The sequence below is a fragment of the Trichomycterus rosablanca genome, chromosome 22 (assembly GCF_030014385.1).
Source record: "Trichomycterus rosablanca isolate fTriRos1 chromosome 22, fTriRos1.hap1, whole genome shotgun sequence".
In the NCBI taxonomy this organism is placed as follows: domain Eukaryota; kingdom Metazoa; phylum Chordata; class Actinopteri; order Siluriformes; family Trichomycteridae; genus Trichomycterus; species Trichomycterus rosablanca.
In genome coordinates this window covers 20,165,167-20,186,282 of record NC_086009.1, presented here as the reverse complement: position 1 = coordinate 20,186,282, position 21,116 = coordinate 20,165,167, and the positions used below count along the sequence as shown (strand labels likewise).

At 44.6% G+C, this 21,116-nt stretch overlaps 1 protein-coding gene across 1 annotated transcript in view; it reads right to left on the bottom strand.

The window, feature by feature from the left end:
- Positions 1-3,552: 3,552 nt before the first annotated feature.
- Positions 3,553-21,116, bottom strand: part of LOC134335902 (ephrin type-A receptor 7-like) — an 80,036-nt gene continuing 62,472 nt past the window's right edge. Inside the window, exons 7-17 of the mRNA XM_063018536.1 lie at positions 20,169-20,454; positions 18,669-18,777; positions 14,281-14,336; positions 10,413-10,538; positions 10,141-10,326; positions 7,967-8,028; positions 7,486-7,689; positions 6,761-6,913; positions 5,227-5,417; positions 4,451-4,618; positions 3,553-4,205 (exon numbers count right to left, since the gene is read on the bottom strand). Coding sequence (XP_062874606.1) covers positions 4,091-4,205; positions 4,451-4,618; positions 5,227-5,417; positions 6,761-6,913; positions 7,486-7,689; positions 7,967-8,028; positions 10,141-10,326; positions 10,413-10,538; positions 14,281-14,336; positions 18,669-18,777; positions 20,169-20,454 — 1,656 coding nt within the window. The 3' untranslated portion in view covers positions 3,553-4,090. The remainder of the gene's footprint in view (positions 4,206-4,450; positions 4,619-5,226; positions 5,418-6,760; positions 6,914-7,485; positions 7,690-7,966; positions 8,029-10,140; positions 10,327-10,412; positions 10,539-14,280; positions 14,337-18,668; positions 18,778-20,168; positions 20,455-21,116) is intronic.

Below are 21,116 nucleotides of genomic sequence, written 5' to 3'. Positions count from 1 at the left end.
TTCACTGTCTGATTATTAAATCTGACCATGGTAGTTATGTTGTACATCCTCGAGCCCTTTTTTATCACCCCCGTTAGTACCCAATTCTCTGTGCCCTGTCCTCATTTCCGTCCCACATGTGGAGCACCTAAAAAATTCTCTGTCCCCCTCCATTAGTGTAATGAACTCTTTGAAGAGAGCTCTCGGTCGCACCTCGCTGTGTTCGCGCTCCCCGCATTCATCTCCCAAATCCGCTTTAACCGCCGGCATGTTCCCCAACCGGATCAGACCTTTGTGTGAGCAAAGTTTCTCCTTCACGCTGGCTTAGAGGTGGATGCTTTACTTCTGCCTGAAGGGGTTTTAATCTGCAACACACACACACACACACACACTTCTCACAGCTATTTCATTAGAGAAATGGGGCACCAAAAAAAGCCACAGTTACACAACACACTGTAACTTTTCAGTTTCAGTAACCTTTTCAATTAATATATGGCCAAAAGTATTTGGACACCTGACAGCCACTTTGAAGTACGCCTGTAGAAATTTGTGCCCATTCAATCAAAACATGAGAGCATGTGTATGGCTGGGTACTGATCGTATTCAGGAAGGCCTCGGTGGATGTTCCAGTGCAGACCACTGGAGTGTATTTATAGAGCTTGCTTTGTGCACAGGGATACAGTCACACTGGAACAGGAAAGGACCTTCCCTAAACTGTTGCTGCAAACCGTTGTTGGAAGCATTTATTACACCTGTTAGCAACTGTCGTGGCTGAAACACATTAATTCAGTAATTACAAGGGGCGTCCCTGCATGTTCTCACCGTGTCCGTGTGGGTTCCCTCCGGGAGCTCCGGTTTCCTCTCACAGTCCAAAGACGTGCAAGTGAGGTGAATTGGCAATGCTAAATTGTCCAAAACCGTGTTCGATATAACCTTGTGAACTGATGAACCGTGTGTAAGCAGTAACTACCGTTTCTGTCATGAATGTAACCAAAGTGTAAAACATGACGTTAAAATCCTAATAAACAAACAAACAAACAAGGGGCGTCCCAATACTTCTCGCTAGGCCACTGCAATCTGGGTTTTAAATCTCAGGGGTGCTATCGGCCAGTCGGGCATCTACACAGACTTGATTGGCCTTGTCTGAGGAGGCGGGTGGCTGGCGCTAGCGACTTGGAGGTGCACCTGTCGGTGCGCTCTCAGTAATGGTCCAAAGTCCAGATAAAATAAGGAGGGCAAATAAATAAATATGAGTGTGCCAGAAACATATATTTATTTATTTATTTATATATATATATATATATATATATATATATATCTCTCTCTCTCTCTCTCTCTCTATATATATATATATATATATATAAATAGATATCTAGAATAGATATATTAACAGAAATATATATTATGAAGAGCTAAAGCTAGAGTGAGAAGCTGCGATCAAAAATAAAACATTAATTTAAAACTCAAACCCTCAGCTGTAATAAAACTTTAATAATAAAAATGAAATCCGCCAGCTACCTCAGTTAATATAGACACAGTCAGAGAGAGACACAGAGACACACACACACACACACACACACACACACACACACACACACACACACACACACACACACACACACACACACACACACACACACACACACACACACACACACACACACACACACACACACACACACACACACACACACACACACACACACACACACACACACACACTCTTTCACAGGATTACTCAGTCATTTGAAGTAAGAAATGAAATGTGAGAGGAATCTTTTTTTTTTACCCACTAAAATGAACCTACATCTCCTCGATCCATAGATGAGATATTTACTAAAATAGATACTCATACCACTGGTCACTCACCGTCCAGTCGTCACAGATCACCAGATTTCACTGACAACAAATCAAAGAACAGCAGCAAGCCTTCAGTGCCTGTGTCTAATTTTTTAATAACACATTTCAATACCTCAACAGCCATCGTTTTATCCAACAGGTACAAATTATATATATATAAAAAAAGAAAAACCTAACAAAGGTCTGATTATTCCCGTATCCGGGGCGCTTCTCGCTACTTAAACTCCTAAATCAAACAACAGAACACAGTGAGACGTTAGATTCAACACGTTCGCCTCAGAAACAAATTATAAAAATAGATTTGCATTTTCAGGTACATATTTACAGTATCAAACAGAGAGCATGATGGGAGATGGGACGGACGGGAGGTGTGTGAATCGTGAGTCGCAGTCCGTCTCTCGCTGCAGCATCGTGCTGTGACCTCTGGTGACCTCGCATATCGGGGATCTGTAGCCCATCAATCACTTAACGTTGTCCTTTAGCCCCCTGTGCTCGGTCAACCAGTGGAAAAGAACCACCAAACCACCAGTGTAAATAGTGTGTGTGTGTGTGTGTGTGTGTGAGAGAGAGACGTGGGTTCATCCCAGTGCTGTACAAGATGCTGCTCGGTTTTTTATTCACACAACAAAATAATAAACAAAGTATTTAAAAAAAAATAATAAAAATAATAATAAATATTTATAAATAATTAAGTTTACATGAGAATCAGTTTGTTTCTTCACATAATCTGAATTTAAATTCAAAGAAATCACATTACAAATCACATTAAATTCACTCTTATGTGTCAGACACCCAAATTTAGTTAGTATCTTTATCAGACCAGTCAATAATATTCAGAAAAACTTAAGTACGACCGGGGCGTGTGACCCTTCCTGTTAAAACTGTAGATGGGTGCTTCGGTGCTGTTTGCAGGTGCTTTTAATTCATTCTAAATGTTTTGGATCCTTGAACAGGTGAATTTGTGCATGCTGTGTCCATCCAGCATGTGTCCTAACATCACTGTGGGGATTCCTGTGCCAATCCACCCTCTACCCTGCGCACACAAGCCCCTGATGTATTCAGGAAATGACATTCTGTATAAATTCATGAGCTCCAGGTTCAGTAACGAGTCCGATAACGAAACGATTCAGAAATTTCCGATGCAGCTGTTTCGTTTTGCATAGAACTGGAGATCTGGAGAGCTACGGTGCTTCATTTCCACTGACTGATGGAAAGTGATATTGTGCATAGCAACAGACAGGCTACAGTCAGTACCTGTTTACCCACGATAGGAGAAAATAGTAGATTTTATTTTATATAAGCAGTATGGTTAGGTAAATGGTGGAAAGTGGCACAGACTCCAAATTCAAAAACACCAGCGCATTCAACACTGACAGCCTTAATTCCTTATTATGGTATATGAGTGTGTGTGGGTGGATGTCTGCCGTGTCTGACCACTTACTGATGACCGACACAGCATTCAACCTGATCTCGAATCCTTCAGCTATGCATAAAGCCGTCATGTTTTTATTATAATTTTTTTACCGCACGTTACATCCACCAGTCCTCCAAAAACCGTGTGTTTCTTTCAAATATGAAGTAAATAAATACTTAAATATCCATGATATGTGATTCGTGTTATGACTATGAACGTCAAACTGGATTTACAGTGCAAGGATCTTCTGCGAAGACGTCGTAATAATATTAATAACCATAATAGAAAACGAAGCAAGAACACAAACACAGACGACAGATAAAAAAAACAGATTAAATTTGCTGATCCGAGACGGACAGACGTAAATAAACAAACGGTGAGATGCGATTTGGATTAATTCATCCGATCTTCTTAATGTTCCCAGTGTTTCTCCATTCCTTAATGGATTTACGTCTTTTTGTAGGAGCTACGACTTAGAAAACGAGATCTTCAGTCCGCTGTAGAGGAAGAACAGTGGCTACGTTAGTGCTCGGTGCTAATTCTAAACCCTGGTGGCTGTTCTCAGGTCAGTTCAGAGTCAAAAAAAGCCTTCTGAATAAAGAAAGCAGTACAGAAAGGGAAGAGTGGGCTAAACCGAGTCTCCCGAACGTCCAGAGCGTCCGTATGGAGGTCCTCACCCCACCACCGGAGAGGACAGCGTTCCAGGATTAGAGGAAGAAGGAAGTAAAGAAACCCAGGAGGAGCGCCATCTAGAGGTCCGAGGATTCCCACCTCCTTACTGGTCGATGTCCAGCTGGGTCAGCATCCTCCCGTCCACTTGGAGAGTGTGTGTGTGTGTTAGACCTGCACGCCGCGTCCGTGCATCTGGATGACTTGTGTTCTGAGAGTCTGAATTGCTGACAGCAGCTGCTTCTGATGCTCCAGAGACGTGATGCCCAGGCTGAGTACGTCCCTGCCGCAACACACACACACACACACAGTTAGACACACATGGTTGTACTGCATGATGCATTTTATGTCATCCTACACTCCCGAGAAGAGGGCATGTCTAAATTCTTAGATCCCTTAAAATGCTCCTACTGAGACACCTTAATTCTGAGTGATAATCTGACTGAATAAAGAGGGAGCGTCCGCCGCTTCCTCAGCGCTGAAGGCAATCCCCTTTTGTGATATTTGGGGGTACTTGGGGGTACTTACTGCACGTTCATGCGGGCGACAGACTCCAGGTAGCAATAACCTGCAACGGCAAAGTTATCTTTATACCGACCCATATCCACCGCCTCCAACCACTCACCCACCGAACTGAACGATGGGAACGAGGGAAGAGTTCTGTCAGCCAGAGAGATGGAGGACGACGTTATAGTCCTGCACACACACACACACACACACACACACACACACACACACACACACACACACACACACACACACACACAGCGAGTGTAAATGATCAGCAGGTAGTAAAGCAACAGTAACACTCAGTAACGTATCCAAGCGTCCGAAATGATTTCAAGCCTTGGTAAATAATTTCTATCTTTTTTCCGTCCACTGGGGGCGCTGTTGGGAAAAGGAAAACGTAGGACGTGTTTACAGAAGCTCCGTTTTTGAATACTTTACTTTTGTTTACAGTAAACGTTTGAACTGCGACTGATTCATTCCGTTTAGTTTATTTTAATTTGGAACACCTTATAATGGCGGGCCGAGGTAAATCCTTTTTGTCCGTCCACTGTGGACAGGGTCACCGGTGTTTTACCAGTCTTGTGGTCATTTGTGGACAACATCAACACCATCCAGACACATTTTCTCTCAGTATAAGCGACAATAGGAAGAAACTATTGGCCAGTATTTTCCCCCAGTGGTTCTGTAGCTCCAATTAAACGGAAACAGAAAAGTCGCCACCTCGTTTAATCATCATTATTAATTATTAAGAATTTAGGAGAACATACCACAAAAACGTTTTTACACTGCAGTACCTGTGCGTTAGCGTGGAGGACCCGAGGTTGTCCGGACTGCGCATGGTCTTGCTGAGAGCGCTGTGGATCTGAGTGAACGTGGGTCTCTCGGTCCTCTCCTTCTGCCAGCAGTCCAACATCAGCTGGTGCAAAGAGGTGGGACAGCTCAGAGGAGCTGGCAACCGAAAACCGTCCTCTATCGCTTTGATGACCTTCACACAAACCCGGGGAGGAGAAATTTCAAGTATTATTTATTTATTAGGATTTAATGTCATGTTTTACACTGTGGTTACATTCATGACAGGACAGGTAGTTACTGGTTACTGGTTTTGTATCTCCAGTTCACCTCACTCGCACGTCTTTGAACTGTGGGAGGAAACCGGAGCTCCCGGAGGAAACCCACACAGAAAGAACCCTGACCGCTCCTGCTGGGATTTGAACCTAGGACCTTCTTGCTGTGAGTGCTACACACTGAGCCACTGTGCCGCCCGAAAGAATTCTTAACACAGTCTGTGGGTTACCAACTAGAAACCTGTGGGTTCGAATCCCAGCTCTGCAATGCCATGCGGCCACTGTTGCACCGTTAAACCTCTTGGCATCAGGGGGCGCCGTACAAATCTATTCCACGTATGTATGACAAATAAAGGTGTTCCACCAACCCTTGACTATCATTAACCCTTATACTTAAATTATTACATCAGTCACGTTTAGCTGGTGAAGACAAGGTGACTTTACGAGTGTTTAGTTATTGGTTTGAATTACAGGGGAGAGGGTTTGGCCCTCCTAATAATTCTTGGACCCCCAAAAAGAGCTAAAACAACAAATTGGGAGGGTCGTTAGCACCTTCTCGGGCTTACACAACTGTGACCTTAATGAGGACGCGACCAATAATAGGAGTGAAGGCAGGCAGACGAGATGGGAAACAGTACGGTCCAGAGGTTTAGAGGTGCGTGAAACCATATTCTTACACCCCCCTCCCCAAAATTGTCACTGTATAATTCAAACTCTGCTTAAATTAAAGGAATATTAGTTTTAAACTCTGATAAACGCTCTGATGACGCTTAACCTTTGACCTCTAAGCAGACGGCCTCTAGGACCTACGTTACTAAAACAAATCCAGATCTCCTATCGCTCCGTTAAACACCCCGTCTGATTCCACGTTGACCCGACGTGACCCCATAATATTCTGAACGGCAGAATTACATCAACATTATTCATCTATTGAAAAGCTTCCATCACAGCCTGTAATAAGCCGCTGAAACAGGCGCGGCGGCGTTTAACCTCCGTGTGAAATGGGCGGCCGAGCTAAAATAATTATTCTCTATTCAGACGCTCGATCTCGTCGTGAGGTTTCATCTAAACAGAGTCGTTTCACGTCGATAAAAAGAATAATCACAGTGCTTTGTGTTCTCAAAATCATGTAATCACGGTTTCACTCCCAGCAACACCAAAACGGATTCTTTAAAAGCCGCATTTCACTCGTCTAACAGGTAATCTGATTGTTTTTTATGCATCGTCCTCCAATTTGAGCAGGTCGAGATCAAAGTAAGCTTACGTCCTGGCTGCCCATGTCCCAGTACGGCCTCTCCCCGAACGACATCACCTCCCACATGACGATGCCGAAGCTCCAGACGTCGGAGGCTGAGCTGTAGCGGTGATACTGGATCGCCTCAGGAGCCGTCCACAACACCGCGCTCTTCCCGCCGTGCTGAAAGAGAGCGGGAGGAATTCAGGAGCTGTTTATTATTATATTTTATTATTATATTATTATTATTATTATATTATTATTATTATTATAATTTTCATTCTCATTATTATTATTACTTTTATTATTAATAATAACAATATTTTAATTATTATTATCAATATTCTTATTGTTATTATTATTGTTATTATTATTATTATACTCATTATTATTATTATTATTACTATTATTATTATTATTCTACTCATTATTATTATTACTACTACTACTATTATTATTATTATTATTAATAATATTATTATTATTATTATTATTATAACCAGAATAGCACAGAAACAATTTAGCAACACCCTAGCAATGACCTGAAACACTACAGTAACCATCTAGCAACACTTTTAAATCTGCCTTAAATACAACAGCAACCAGCAAGCAGCGTTTGGGATACCACAGAAACAGAAACTGGAATAGTGGGATACCTGCTAAGTGGTGTTTTTATGTGGTGTTTTTATGTGGTGTTCCAGGTGGTTGTTAGGGTGTTACTAAGTGTTTGTCCTTCCTGGACTGAAAGCACGTACCAGTGTGGAATAGACGGACTCCATCTTGTCCTCCTGTAACGGTCTGAAGCCGGACACTTTACACACCAGGCTGCTGTTCACCAGAACTTTATGGGCCGCCAGACGCCGGTGGATGTAACCCATCTCCGTTAGGTACTTCATCCCTGACGCTACGGAACTCAGCAGGTCCGCCAGCTGAAGCACAGTGAGCTGACCCTCGTGTTTCTGCGCGCACACACACACACACAGGTACAGTTACACAAGTATATTTGTATCCGAGCTTGGGACACCTCACCCTCGGACATTAGCCAATCGTGTCTGTTCAGACTCCCGACAGGCTGATAGCACCAGTGAGAATCGAACCCTGTATCCCTGGATCTCAGCAGTGGTGAGTAACAGTATTTAAATTATGAATAATTGTAAAAATCAAAAGATGTATCCTTATTTTTCATAAAAATATGGACACGGACAAAATTCTGTCCACACACACACACACACTCACCCTTAAAAATGAATCCAGGGCACCATTGTCCATACTCTCCATCACAATCATCATGGTGTTACCTGCAGGAAAAGGACACACGGAGCATAAAAACTACAGTCTAACAGCACTCTGTTACCGTGTGTGTGTGTGTGTGTGTGTGTGTGTGTGTGTGCACAGTAATAAAAAGCCCGGCTTTATCGCGGCACCATGTGGCTCAGTGACTCACACCTCCACCGTTCATCTCCAGGCTCGACCCGCTGAGAGCCGCCGCCAAGTCACAAATCAGTGCGAGAGCTCCGAGAAGAAGTTCAGACGGAGAAAAAAATCAAGTGGCGCGAGAGACCATCACACGCTGGGATGAAGTGGACTCCTCAATTACCCACAATGCCATCTGCGGTCAGGCCGGCTGAACCAGCGCCGTGACGAATGCCACCGAACGCGCTCTGTACCGGCCAAGCCAGCAATTAGAAGGTCGGTTCTCCATCAGGCTGACCGCAGACCGGCCAAAAACACCAACATGACCGTTTATCTCACAGGAGAGTGGTCTAGACCCTGGTACTTTTCATCACGTGACCAAGAGGAACCAGTCCAGATCAGATCAGTCAGATCGTGACCACAAGATTAAGAAACCGAGTGTGGAGATCTGCTTCATGTCTTTATAGAGCTTGCTTTGTGCACAGAGGAACATTAGACCTTCCCTAAACTGTTGCTACAATTCATTTGGCATAAAATTTCCTCTATACAACTGATTTATTACACCGGTCAGCAATTCAATAATTAGATGGGGCGTCCCAATACTTTTGACGCCTAAACATTCATTTTAATTCTTCAGCACATCAGTATGACTAATATCACATCTACTATCACATCCAATGATTTTATGTATGTTTTGTTTATGGATGTCACGGCTCAGGTTGTGTATGAGGCTGCATCCCAAATCACACACTACTAGGGATGTAACGATTAATGATACTGGGTTCACGATACGATTTTTTCCCGATTTTTTCAACTGAAATTGAAGACAAATTATGACAAAGTTTCCTTTTATTATTTCTCTTAAAAAAGAAAATAAAATCCTGTATTTGTGATTATCGTTTATTTATCTAAATAATTAATGCCTTTTATTTCTGAGGTAGGTACGAACTATGCAAAACAATTTTGAATTCAGCCCAATTTGGCTGAAAAACCCTGAATCTGGCAACCAGGCCTATAGCGCCAGTGACGTTAAGACAGTGAGTGATTGAGTGAGTGAGAGTATTATTTTTTTTGTCAGTGACCCATTATTTTTGGCTGGCCAAACCCAGGGCTAATCACGTCTGTAAAACCAGTGCCGAGTCTGAGATGTGGACCAGACCCTTAAATAAATACAGGGGTCCAATTTCACTCAACTGCTTACGCTTCATTTTAATCAGATCTACTGTAACTTCCACTGATTTACTACAGCAGGTCTCATTCCAGTCCACATGTTTTCTGTCTCTTTAAGAGTGGACACTTCTTTTTGTTCATTCCAGGTAAGTGATGCTGCTTGTGGTCTCTCTCTCAGCCTCAGTAACAGGACTGATATGTTGTACGGACGGAAACATCCGTCCACTATTGTTTCTTCACTCTTCATTTATTCTATCAAACGTGACGCTGTGCTTTGTTTCGGCCGATCGCAGGACACAATCAGTCCTTCTCTTCCTCAGATCGATGTTCCATTACCGCCTTTTCTTTTCTCTGAATCTTTATCATCGGCTAGAGCGAAGCTATTGTGCTTCTAAACAGCCATAATTATAAAGCTTTATTTTAAAAATGACACACATGCGGTTCGGCTCCTGTTGCCAGGCAGTTCCGATTCATCTCCGGACCGTAATCACAATGTATATAGATATTTAGATAAGCTCGAAATGTCCTTTCATTTAATGACAGCACGTTAACACAGTGGGTAACGCCGTCACCTGGCAGCAAGTGGGGCCTGGGTTTGATTCCCTCTCTGCTTGGGTTTCCTCCCACAAGTCCAAACACATGCAGTCAGGTTAATTGGACCTAAATAATCTGGCTTATAAGTTCGATGTCTTATTAGAATCCTCTCTACTGAGGCAGCAGTAGAGATCAGCTAATCAGGTAGGCAGCAGGCAGCTCATTATGTTTTCACACAGACCCCTGGTGTACAATATAAAATAAAATATCCCTCTGATATTGTGTGTGCTTACCTCTGGTGATGACTCCCTCTAGCCGGATGATGTTGGCGTGGTCGAACTGACCCAGGATTCCCGCCTCGCAGAGGAACGAGCGCCGCTGCTTCTCCGAGCAGCCGATCCGCAGAGACTTGATGGCCACCGGCAGCTCTCGCTTACTGGGAAGCTTCAAGCAGCCGCGACACACTTCACCGAAATCACCTACAGAGGATTTAACGTTAACGAGCCGCCCGTGTCTCAGACTTCTTCCAGTCTGTCATACGGAAATAAGGGAAAAATCCACCTACCAGTATGAATAATCCTCTCAATTTTGACGCTGGAGTTGTCGAGCTCTTTAGCGAACGTATGAACAGCCTGGAGTAGATCCTCACACGTCTCAGGATCAATGTACGTCCTTCTGGTGGGAATTTTAACTGCAGAGGAAATAAACACTCACGTCACTAATGTCCGGAATTGCACCATATTTGTAACCTGCAGCAGGTGGGTTCATATGGAGATCCGTATCGCGTACGAAGAGTCACGCAGCGATCTCCATTATCCCTCGTCTCTGTGCAGTATCATCGATCAGCCAGCAGAGGTCATAATTGCAGCGCTTATGAGGAATCCCCAACATCCCGCCCACCCCACCGACGTCAGCCAATCATGTCTGTGTGTGGGAGCCCGGCTGGCCGGTAGCAGAGCTAAGAATCAAACAGATAAAACAGAGATGAAGCTTCCTTCCAGACGAGTATAATCACACTGTATTTACTACACGTTTGTCCACCAGGAATCAAACATTTATCACGAGGTCAATAGGGGGCGTGACGATCCGCGTTCTGTGTTTTATCACGACGTAAGAAGTAACGGTCCCAGAGGGGCATCGATCCCCGGGGTTCCCATCGACCCGCCCGGAGTCTCGACTTTACTCTCATAACAGCTTATTGATCATGAACTCGCACACGTCGTGCTTATGTACACATTCTCACATCCACACACTGCACGGATCGAACCAGGCTTGGCAGGCAGGCAGGCAGGCAGGGCACTAGAGACGCTTACTGCTGGATCTGATTCAGGCCTGGGTTTGGTCAGCTTCTCAGGGCTGGATTTGCATCGTTTAGTGCCGAGTGGAGTCTTCTCACCAAAAAATAATATAATTATAAATGTTTTACGCACGTCTGTACTCGACACGTGACAAATCTTCATGCATTTTCTCCTAGTTTCTATCTAGACATATCCAATTCCCTGATCGTACTTCACCTCTACTGCTGCAGACCGCCACCCCTGACCGATGAGGGCTGTGACTAACACACACCCCCTCCGACTTGTGTGCTTCGTTTATGTCTGAATACTGAACATGACTGCCCTATAATGTTCTACATTAAACACATTTACAGTACCAACTTTTCCTCCCAATCTAGTCATATCCAATTCCCCAAACGTACCGCACCTCTACTTCTGACTGAGAGTCGTAACTAACACACACGCCCTCCGACACGTGTGCAGTAGCCGACCGCTTCTCGTCACCTGCACCATGTGGGTTCATATGGAGATCCGTATCATGTATGGAGAGTCACGCACTGCTCTCCATTCTCCCCCGTCTCATTGTGCAGCACCATCAATCAGCCAGCAGAGGTCGTAACTGCGGCAGTTATGAGGAATCCTTACAGCCCTCCAACGTGACTTTTTAGTGGAACTCCCAAGGATGTTCCTAAAGCTTAATTTTGATGTGTGTGTCGTGTCACTATCCTGGTGCGACACCAATAAACAAAGCAGTCACGTTAGGTTCAAGTTTCGGTTGCTTTAAAAGCTTAGGGGGCTCATTTCTATCATTGAAAATCACTCCACAAGGTATAAAAATGTCTCAAAATTCATCTGGGCATCTACACAGACAATGCTGTGATTATGCCCTCTGCTGGCTGAACGATAGTGCTGCACAATGAAATCGGTGCATGACTCTCCGTGCATTATACGGATCTCCATATAAACCTGCATGGTGTGGGTGACAAGAAGCGGTCGGTTCTGCACATGTGTCGGAGGGGGCGTGTGTTAGTCAGGGCTCTCCTCGGTCAGCAGTAGAGGTGAAATACGATCAGGGAACTGGATATGACTAGATTGAGAGGAATTCAGTCTAATCATGTCTTATCATCATTTAAAAATCTACACGTGGATTAGCATCCCCTAAAATTTCCCCTAGTAAAAACGAGACTTCGTCCTGTGGTGTCTTATGCCGGTCCAGAAATGTCCCTTGTATATATTCTGGTGTTTATCTGCACTGTGTGTATTGTTTTGTTTGCCGTTGTGTTCTGTGGTGTGTCCTGGTCCTGGAGGAACGTCGTTTCGTCTCACCGTGTATATTTACATATTTATAAACAGCTGAAATGACAATAAAGCCTCTTGAACCTGAACTTGAACTTTCAATTCTGAGACTTTTCATTCTAAAGCCAATTTATGTGCACACAACCGCAAATATAACCAAAGCAAACGTTAATAATCGAACGCCGTAATCTCCGGCTAATCCTCGCGAGTGGGTTTGTAGTTTGCGAGAGAATCGCTTGCGAAAGCTAAAAAGTCTCTGATGTGACAAAGGAAATGATATAAAAGGCAAATCGTGACACGAAGAGAGAAACCAATCTTCTCAACAAAGAGATGTGCTAACATCAGCACTACTGCAGCTCAAAGAACATCAGTGTGTGTGTGTGTGTGTGTGTGTGTGTGTGTGTGTGTGTGTAGGAGAAAGAAAGGAAAAGTAAACAACAATGTGAGAACATGAAGAATATTTACATCTGACCGACCTACATAAAAGTCTGCCTGTAGGATCTCTGGATTACTGATGGTAGTGATTTTTGTGAGAGGTTTTGGATCTACTTCACAGTCTGCATTCACAGTGGCTCAGTGGGTAGTGCTGTTGCACGTTTGGGTCCTTTCTGTGTGGAGTTTGCATGTTCTCCCCATGTCTGTGGGGGGTTCTTTGGGAGCTCCAGTTTCCTCCCACAGTACAAAGACGTGCAGTCAGGTGAATTGGATATAAATTGTCCTTAGGTATGAGTGTGTGTGTGTTTGCCCTCTGATGGACTGGTATCCTATATTCTATACTATATCATATATACTATCTCCTATCCTATCTCCTATCCCCTATATCTTATATCCTATCTGCTATCCTATATCCTATCCCCTATATCTTATATCCTATATCCTATCCCCTATCACCTATATCTTATATCCTATATCCTATCCCCTATATCCTATCCTATCCCCTTCTCTCCTCTATCTCCCATCCTATCCTATATCCTATCCTATCCCCTATATCTTATATCCTATATCATATCCCCTATCGTATCCTATCCCCTATCCTATCTCATCTCCCATCCTATCTTCTATATCTTATTCTTATATCCTATCCCCTATATCTTATATTCTATATCTTATCTCCTATCCCCTATATCTTATATCCTATATCCTATCTGCTATCCTATATCCTATCCCCTATCACCTATATCTTATATCCTATATCTTATATCCTATCCCCTATCACCTATATCTTATATCCTATATCCTATCCCCTATATCTTATATCCTATCCCATATATCTTATATCCTATATCCTATCCCCTATATCTTATATCCTATCCCCTATATCTTATATCCTATATCCTATCCCCTATCACCTATATCTTATCCTATATCCTATCCTATATCCTATATCCTATCCCCTATATCCTATCATATATCCTATCCCCTTCTCTCCTCTATCTCCCATCCTATCCTATATCCTATCCTATCCCCTATATCTTATATACTATATCATATCCCCATCCTATCTCATCTCCCATCCTATCTCCTATCTCCTATCCTATCTCCTATCCCATCCCCTATATCTTATATCTTATATCCTATATCCTATCCTATATCCTATCCTATCCCATCCCATCCCATCCCATCCCATCCCATTCCATCCAAAACCGGATTCTGGTCCTGTCAGACGAGAACAGAAATCTAAGGCTGCGATGGACTGCGATGAAAGATAAGGATTAATGCAGTGAAGTGCAGATGATCGGCTATAGATGTTGGAATAAACTCCAGTGGTGACGTTTCTGTCAGGCCGAGCATCATGGGTGTAAATACAGAGGTGATATTCAGGGGTAAACCTGATTATTTTGGCGTGCCTTGTACACTCACACTGGAAGTAGAGCTCCTCGTCCCCCTCCTGACTGGCTTTGCTGTAACCACACTGTCTGCAAGAGAGAAACAGACACCAGGTCAGTTTTTCAGACAGAAAACAAGCCTACAAGATGATTCTGCGTTCATTTTGCAGTTTAGTCATTCCCAACTCTCTTTTACGATTCCTGTGCCGTTCGCACCACCAGCGGTGGATTACCACTTACAAACGACGCCCTATTTGTTTTGATGAAGCTTTAAACTAGAACAGAGTAACACGCTGGGAAATAAAACAGCATAAATAAGATAAAAAATACGCAGATAAAAAGAGAAACGGTGCACTGGGGTGTTTCCTCGGGCTACTGAGAAAACAAAAGCGAGCAGGACGCAGAGCAGCGCCTCTTTTACGCTTCAAAAACGACAAAACAAAGTCTGAGACGTTAAGAGGTGGTCGGTATCCACCGCTGATCCAGAGAGAGACGAAGACAAAAAATACGCTACAAAGTACGACGCACGTTTTTATTTATTTATTTCTTTTGATAGAGCCCTGATTTGTACTTAAATCAACACAGTCAACACGACACGCATCTATTTAAACAAACAGAGACGCAGCAACGATCCGCAGAGAGGTAAAAGAGACGAGCGCGACGATCGCTACACCGTCTCCGACGCGCCGAGTATGACACATATTCCACCGGGTTCCTCGACAGTCCAGATAAGACGCGTCCAACCAGCATAAGAACGTATACACACTACACAGAGCTGTCACATTACCCACAAACCCCCTCTCTCTCTCTCATTTTCTCTCTGAACAAACGTAAACGAGTGTGAAACCTGTGAGATTTACCTCATTATTTAAAGAGAAAAAGAAACAAACCCACTCGGTCTGAACTGTTCCATCAACCTGAATAAAGACACGAGCTTCTCGCGCTCGGTGAGCTTCTATTTATCCAGAGCTGTAAGATAAAAGCTTTAAATCGACCCGGATTTCTGCACCAGCGCCTCCTAAAATAAGATCTGATCCACACTCGAGTCAGAACACAATTTCACACACTTACGTTCTACATTCGCTTTGTTCTTCAACAGAGTAACAGTAATAAAAAATGTGGCTACGCTTTATATTAAGGATCGACGTTATTCAAGGGCACTCGGGTGGCATGGAGGTAAAACACGCTCACGCTATCACACCAGTGCTGACATTCGGCCAGCCGGGCGCCTATTCGAGCAATAACTGGATTGTACTGGGAAGGCTGGCTCATACACTGACACTGAGAGATACCCGTCAGTGCACTCTCAATGCAGGTCCCAAGCCTGGATAGAAATAGGAGTGTTGTGTCAGGACGGGCATCCAGGGTAAATACTGTACCAAATCTGGTATGTGGAAAGTCTTGGGTTTGATTCCCTGACCAGACGTGTGGGATTCTTCCTACAAGTCCAAAGACGAGCAGCCAGGTTAGTTGGAGACGCGTGTGTGTGTGTGTTTGCCCTGTGATGTACTGGCAACCTGTCTGAGGTGTTCCCTACCCACAGCAACCCTGACCAGGATAAAACAGCGGTAAAACAGACAATGAATGAATGTATATTGTGCAGTAATAATAATGTTCATGGTTTATGTAAATGAATGCATTAAAAATACTGAATTAATGACCAGTGGCGTGTCAATCAAAGGTATGAAACTATAATAATAAATGATCTTTATTACATACTGTACATATTATATATTATATACAACCCCAATCAGAAAAAAATTGGGACAGTACGGGAAATGCAAATAGGGTCTGTCTGGGCGTGTCTAAATTCTTAGATCCCTTAAAATGCTCCTACTGAGGCGCCTTAATTCTGAGTGATGATCTGACTGAATAACGAGGGAGTGTCCGACACCTCCTCAGCGCTGAAGTCGATCCCAGCATTCAGTGCGGCACGACTTCTCACCAAAAATAAGGAGACAAACGTGGCGAATGTTATGAATGCGGAGCAACCAACTGAGTACTTTTCAAATATGAATAAATTCTTATTGATTTGTATAAAGGTGCGTGAGTGTCATTTATTTGTAAATTCGAGCTCGACTGGGACAGTTTAAGCGTTTTCGGTACACGGAGGGAGACGTTAGCTAAGCTAAAACTGTGGTGACGTATTCGCTGTCTAAGTAGAGCGTCTAAATAATCTGCCTAATAAGCTCCATGTCTTATTAGAATCCTCTCTACTGAACCAGCTGAGCAGGTAGACATTAGGTGTTTCTTACATTTACTTTTGGATTTTATTTCACTGCACACCGTCCCAATATTTACTGATTGGTGGTTGTAGTCTGGACGACCGTGACTGAGACTCAAATCCATCAAAATCAAGCAATATAACAAACCTCACGTATCACACCCGGCTGCATCAGAAAAAATTCGCCCTGCTCACATGGCGAAATGTGACGTGCACAGGGGACGACATCTAAATTTTCTATAATTGAGGTATCAGGCATTTTGGGTGTTTGTTCAATACCCTGTCACACATGATGTATTCTTCTGGCTCTAATAAGCTCCTCTAAAATGCATCGTACATCACCTGCAGCCAGCGCGTTCAGCCCGGGTCGATAAATCCACATTTAGAAAATCTGATATTGGAGCTGAAAGTGTGTGGAATGGAGAAAGTGGATGTAAATATGGACAGGCACCGTGTGTGTGTGTGTGTGTGTGTGTGTGTGTGTGTGTAGAATGTACCGTGCATTGTGTAGAGAGAAAATGAATGAAAGCCATTTCATGCCGCCACCGTCTAATCCATTCTTACCGCGCTGATTAATGCGCAGCCGCTGCCACCACACCTGCATTCAAATCCCTCATCTCATGACAAATGTGCAATACTGTGTGAACGCGCCGGTGCGCTCAGAGCGTATGGGTCCTGAACAAGTGAGATTTCGTCATCTCGGAGCCTGGAGAACGGAGCAGACCCGTACTGATCCAGACAAAAATGAGAACCATAGCGTCACAGACCAAGACCAGTTGGTGTCCCTGACCAAACCAAACAAGATCGTGACCCCTAAAAAACTAGACTGTGACCCTTACCAAGACAAGACCAGACCGTGACCCTTACCAAGCAAAGCAAGACCAGACCGTGACCCCTACCAAGACAAAACAAGATTGTGACCCCTACCAAGAAAGCAAGACCAGACCGTGACCCTTAACAAACAAAACAACACTGTGACCCCTAACAAGTGTTGTTACAACCCCTTACCAAGCAAGACAAGACCGTGACCCTTACCAGGACAAGACCAGACCGTGACCCTTACCAAGCAGGACCAGATTGTGACCCTTACCAAACAAAATAAGACCGTAACCCTTACCAAGACTAGACCAGACCAGACCATGACCCTTACCAAGACAAAACAAGGTTGTGACCCTTACCAAACAAGACCAGACCGTGACCCCTACCAAGACCAGACCGTGACCCCTACCAAGACAAAACAAGATTGTGACCCTTACCAAGCAAGACCAGACCTGACCCTTACCAAGACCAGACCTGACCCTTACCAAGACCAAACCATGACCCTTACCAAGACAAGACCAGACCGTCACCCTTACCAAGACCAGACCGTGACCCTTACCAAGACCAAACCATGACCCTTACCAAGACAAGACCAGACCGTGACCCTTACCAAGACCAGACCGTGACCCTTACCAAGACCAGACCGTGACCCTTACCAAGACCAGACCGTGACCCTTACCAAGACCAAACCATGACCCTTACCAAGACAAGACCAGACCGTGACCCTTACCAAGACAAGACCAGACCGTGACCCTTACCAAGACCAGACCGTGACCCTTACCAAGACCAGACCGTGACCCTTACCAAGACCAGACCGTGACCCTTACCAAGACCAGACTCTGACCCTTATTAAACGGGAACAGGCTGTGACCCTTACCAAATGAAACAAGACCGTAACTCTTACCAAGCAAGACCAAACCCTGACCATTATCAAGCAAAACAAGACCAGACTGTGACCCTTACCAAGACCAGACCGTGATTCTTACCAAACAAAACAAGACCGTGACCCCTAACAAACAAGACCATGACCCTTACCAAGCAACATCATGGCTTTTAATTGCTTTATGTAGGAAATGATACACTTCCAGTCTCACTGGAACAGGAAAGGGCCTTCCCTAAACTGGTGCTGCAATCTCGTTTTAGAGCCCTGACCTAACCCCTCTCAACAGCTCTGGAATGAACCGGAACATCTACTGAGGCTTTCTTGACCAATATGAAAGCTCGTTTGACTGAACGGAAACAAGTTTCCACAGACATACTTTAAACTCTTAGTTCTGAATAAGTTTTGAATATTAGCAAGAAGTGAAATACACCAAGAAAACAGTACGAGGCTGAATGATTGACCTGTAGTGTGTGTATGTGTGTGTGTGTATATTTACCGTCTCCAGATGAGCAGGCCGACTCCCAAAGACAGCAGAATGATGAGAGCAGCTACCGACACCACCACCAAAATCACCACTGGACTCTGCTCACTGGAAGCCAGGGCCACTGCTTACACACACACACACACACACACACACACACACACACACACACACACACACACACACACACACACACGGGGGTAAGGAAGAGAGGAGTCGTGGTTAGTATGCATGGCAGTGGATGCCGGTAACTACTTTGTAAAGGTGGTGAAGCCTGACAGATTGCACCAGCTGATGCCTACACACTCCCCACTTACCCCAACACACACACACACACACACACACACACACACTTACTTATGTTTATAGACTAGCAATTGAGTGCAAGCTTGCTGGACAAATATTTGAGCTGAAGTGTGTGTGTGTGTGTGTGTGTGTGTGTGTGTTGTGGCTCAGTTGCGACTGTCAGAACAAGAGTGTCAAAAACGCCCTTGGTGTGTATTTATGAGGACATATTACGCAAGTGTGTGTGTGAGTAAGTGTGTGTGTGTGCATGCCTGTCAATGTTTGAAAGCTTGTTTGCATCTCAGTGTTTGTGAACGTGTGTGTTCAAAAGTATGTGGACACCAAAACATCACACACTGTTGAAATGTACGATTTCCGCAACTGTGGCGGCACTGTGGCTTGGTGGGTAGCACTGTCGCCTCATAGCAAGAAGGTCCTGGGTTCGATTCCCAGCTGGAGCGGTCTGGGTCATTTCTGTATGAAGTTTGCATGTTCTCCCCGTGTCTGTGTGGGTTTCCTCCGGGCGCCGGTTTCCTCCCACAATCCAAAGACACGCAGTCAGGATAACTGGAGATCCTTAAATCCCTAGGTGTGTGTGTGTGTGTGTGTGTGTGTCCTGTGATGGACTGGCGACCTGTCCGGGGTGTTTCCTGCTTCTCGCCCAGTGAATTGCACCCACCGGGACCCTGACCAGGATAAAGCAGTGGTAAAACAGACAATGAATGACTTATTCACACACACACAGCCTACAGCAGCTTCATTTCATGTCATGTGACCTTGCGGCACGGCTTTCTAATTCCTCATCGGTGATTTCGGTTGACCGCGCTCGCTGACTTCTCTGTGCCCATATAAACAGAGCTAGTATGAGCTGACCGGAACACGGATGACACTGTTCACAGCCGAGCGAGATTTACATCAGCGTGGCAGCCTAATGCAAAAGCAAAGCTCGCTTGACTGTGAACAGTAGCACTCATGTTCCAGCTGTGTCTGTATACATGGCTGTTGAACATCTCATTCCAAAACCATGAGAATAAAAACAGTACTCGTTCCCCCGTTGGGAAAGCCTGGGCATAGATTACGGAACACGACTGTGGGGATTTGCTTTTATACAGCCACAAAGCCTTCAAAATGAATTAGAAAGGGTGTCTAGATACTTTTGACCGCTCAGTAGGTAGGTACGTTTCTCAATGCCCGTACGCGCGAGGGAAACGTAGTGTGTGCGGCACTCACGCTCGCCCAGCGTCTGAAGCTCCAGTGGGGTGCTGTACGCCCCGTAATCCAGCGGGGCGGGTGGAGGCGGCACGGACGGCATGACGGGCGAGGATACGTTAGACGGCGATGAAGACGGAGAGGAGGAAGAGGAGGAGACGATGGAGGACGAGGACGAGAGGGAGGAAGGAGCAGGACTGGAGCAGGTACGGATCAGGAAGACGTAGGTGGTGCCCGGCTTCAGGTTGTTGACGCTGATCCTGGTGGCCGCCGTCTTCACCGTGGAGTAGCTCTGATCCTTCTGCTCCTGAAAAACCAACACACACATGTGGAACGTTTTAGAGGTACAGTGTATCACAAAAGTGAGTACACCCCTCACATTTCTGCAAATATTTCATTATATCTTTTCATGGGACAACACTATAGACATGAAACTTGGATATAACTTAGAGTAGTCAGTGTACAACTTGTATAGCAGTGTAGATTTACTGTCTTCTGAAAATAACTCAACACACAGCCATTAATGTCTTAATAGCTGGCAACATAAGTGAGTACACCCCACAGTGAACATGTCCAAATTGTGCCCAAATGTGTCGTTGTCCCTCCCTGGTGTCATGTGTCAAGGTCCCAGGTGTAAATGGGGAGCAGGGCTGTTAAATTTGGTGTTTTGGGTACAATTCTCTCATACTGGCCACTGGATATTCAACATGGCACCTCATGGCAAAGAACTCTCTGAGGATGTGAGAAATAGAATTGTTGCTCTCCACAAAGATGGCCTGGGCTATAAGAAGATTGCTAACACCCTGAAACTGAGCTACAGCATGGTGGCCAAGGTCATACAGCGGTTTTCCAGGACAGGTTCCACTCGGAACAGGCTTCGCCAGGGTCGACCAAAGAAGTTGAGTCCACGTGTTCGGCGTCATATCCAGAGGTTGGCTTTAAAAAATAGACACATGAGTGCTGCCAGCA